This window comes from Gavialis gangeticus, unplaced genomic scaffold, assembly GCF_001723915.1.
Source record: "Gavialis gangeticus isolate Ggan-Ray unplaced genomic scaffold, GavGan_comp1, whole genome shotgun sequence".
Classification (NCBI taxonomy): Eukaryota; Metazoa; Chordata; order Crocodylia; family Gavialidae; genus Gavialis; species Gavialis gangeticus.
The window spans coordinates 38,935,328-38,937,542 of NW_017729025.1; the positions used below are offsets into that span (position 1 = coordinate 38,935,328).

The 2,215-nt window shown below is 39.9% G+C and overlaps 1 protein-coding gene across 1 annotated transcript in view; it reads left to right on the forward strand.

Annotated features, from left to right (window-relative positions):
• Positions 1-2,215, forward strand: part of CCDC88C (coiled-coil domain containing 88C) — a 214,516-nt gene that overhangs the window by 196,095 nt on the left and 16,206 nt on the right. Inside the window, exon 23 of the mRNA XM_019519909.1 lies at positions 473-618. Coding sequence (XP_019375454.1) covers positions 473-618 — 146 coding nt within the window. The remainder of the gene's footprint in view (positions 1-472; positions 619-2,215) is intronic.

Below are 2,215 nucleotides of genomic sequence, written 5' to 3' on the forward strand. Positions count from 1 at the left end.
GACCCATCCACTACCACTCTCTGGGTGCAACTCTCTAACCAATGGATTGAATATGCACAATCTTGAATTATTTGGAAGATGAGGAATCTTCTGATTTCCTGAACAAGCCTCCCCACTACACTCTGTCTTTCTACTTCTCCCTGTGATACATGACACAAGTATGATCATGAGGATTAGCACTTGTGGTCAGATCTGCAAAGGTAGTTGGGTGTCTCATTGCCACTAAAGACAAAGCGAATTAGAAGCAGCTAATTTTTTGTCATAGAGTGCCATGAACCAGGTTTAATGCAGGAATAAGTAGGTGAAGCTTTTTGTCTTATGTTATAAAGTAGGTCTCACTAGGAGATTCTGATGCCTGTATGAGTCCGTTAATATATTAAATCTTTACCCTGGGTATTTGTGCTAGTTTAAATGCATTCACAGGGAGGCACAGTGCAAATAGGCAAATTTACCTCTTTTATCTTTTCACTAGCTGCTTGCCCGTCTGAAGGGAAATCTGGAAGAAGAGAACCATCATCTCCTGAGCCAGATCCAAATGCTGAGTCAGCAGAACCAAATGCTACTGGAACAAAACATGGAAAGTAAGGAACAGTATCATGAAGAGCAGAAGCAATACATGTAAGAAACTGAAGTTTTGCTATATCAATTGCGATATCTGGGATAATTGGATAGGCAAGGAAGGGCATGTTGAATGTGAAAGCTTTCAACAGTATCATGAAGAAGCAGAAAGACAAAGAGTGCAGTGGTGGGCCCATTACCTTTCCCAGGCTATTGAGAGCGTTTAAAAAGAATAAGAAGATTGTAGAGAAGCTAAATGGGTTCTCTGTGTGCGTTTATCACAAGTGACATTGAGGAGACCAATGTTTTTAAGGGGAAACGATGAGGCATTGAGGTTAATTGTGGCCTGAAAATAAGATGTGAATCTAACTGATAAAAGAGCGGAAGTCCAGAGTTCTAAAGGAACTTAAAAGAGGAGGAAGTGGCTAATCTGCTGACAAAAATCTGCATTCTCATTACAATGTCTGCTTCTTGAGAAGTTAGGTGACTAGCAGTTGCATAATCTTCCAGCTTCCAGAAAGGGTTATTTTCAGCTAAACCACATTTAAAAGACAAAACAACTTATCTCAGGATCTGCCACTCAGCAGGGTTTATTGAATCACAGCATCACAATAAGGCAGGTACACTTCTTTTGGTTCAGGTGGTAGCTCATTTGAGGTGAACACAGCTTGTCTAAGTATAACATTGTCTGGCACCATAATTGATCAGTCTTATTCACAGCAGGTTGTGTTACCACAGGTATCTAGCATAATATTTTTCTAAAGCAGTAGGAGCCAACATTTTTGGCAGGAGAGCCACAAATTATCCTGGACCTTCCTTAAGTGCCACTTTGATCCCTTTCCTCTGCTGATCTGATGCTCTGCCTTCTGCTCCCTCCCCTATTTACCACCATGCTGCCTGTCCTATCCCCCAACCTCTGCATGCCACACACAGGCTGCCCATGCCATGGGTTAGCCACCCTTGTTCTAAAGGATACAAAATTTCTAAGGTGACCAAGTACTTCATCTAGTTTGCTGGTCTCCCCTTTAAATAGGCTAGTCCATTAAATTAATGCTTTTTGTTTCCATTTATTGTACCTTTACAGAAAAACCTATCTTCACAGGGCTGTGCAAACTCTCCTACAGTACTACAGTACAGTCAAGAAACAAAATGTATTCTTGAGCACAAGAATTAAAGTTTTATGAGCTAGAATCATGGAATCACTGCCTGAGCTTTATTTCAAGACTAGTAAAACATTTATGAATTTATTACAAAATAGCTAAATAATTTGACAGGAATAAAAGTCGACATTGTAGAAAGAAGGGTCATTCCTGTTGATACGCTGGCATTCTGAAAGACTGTGTCAATAAAATAGTAGCTAAAGATCCAGTAGAAATAATTTATTCTCTCATGAAGAATTAAGAAGATGTAGTTTTGGGGTGAGAAGTGAAATTCTGTCCAGAGTTTCTCTTCCTAAGACAGAGAAAAAAAAGAACAGAAGTAAATTAGCAAATTTACTTTTTTTTCCTAAAGTGTTTCAGACTGAGGTTATTTAAGGATCCCAGGACCAGTATAGTTCAGTAGCAATCTCCAAAAAAAGGATGAGCAGTCAGGTGGGCAGAGTTGCAGATGACACAGAGCTTTGTACGGTAGTCAAGTGTGAGGTAGATTCCCCTGG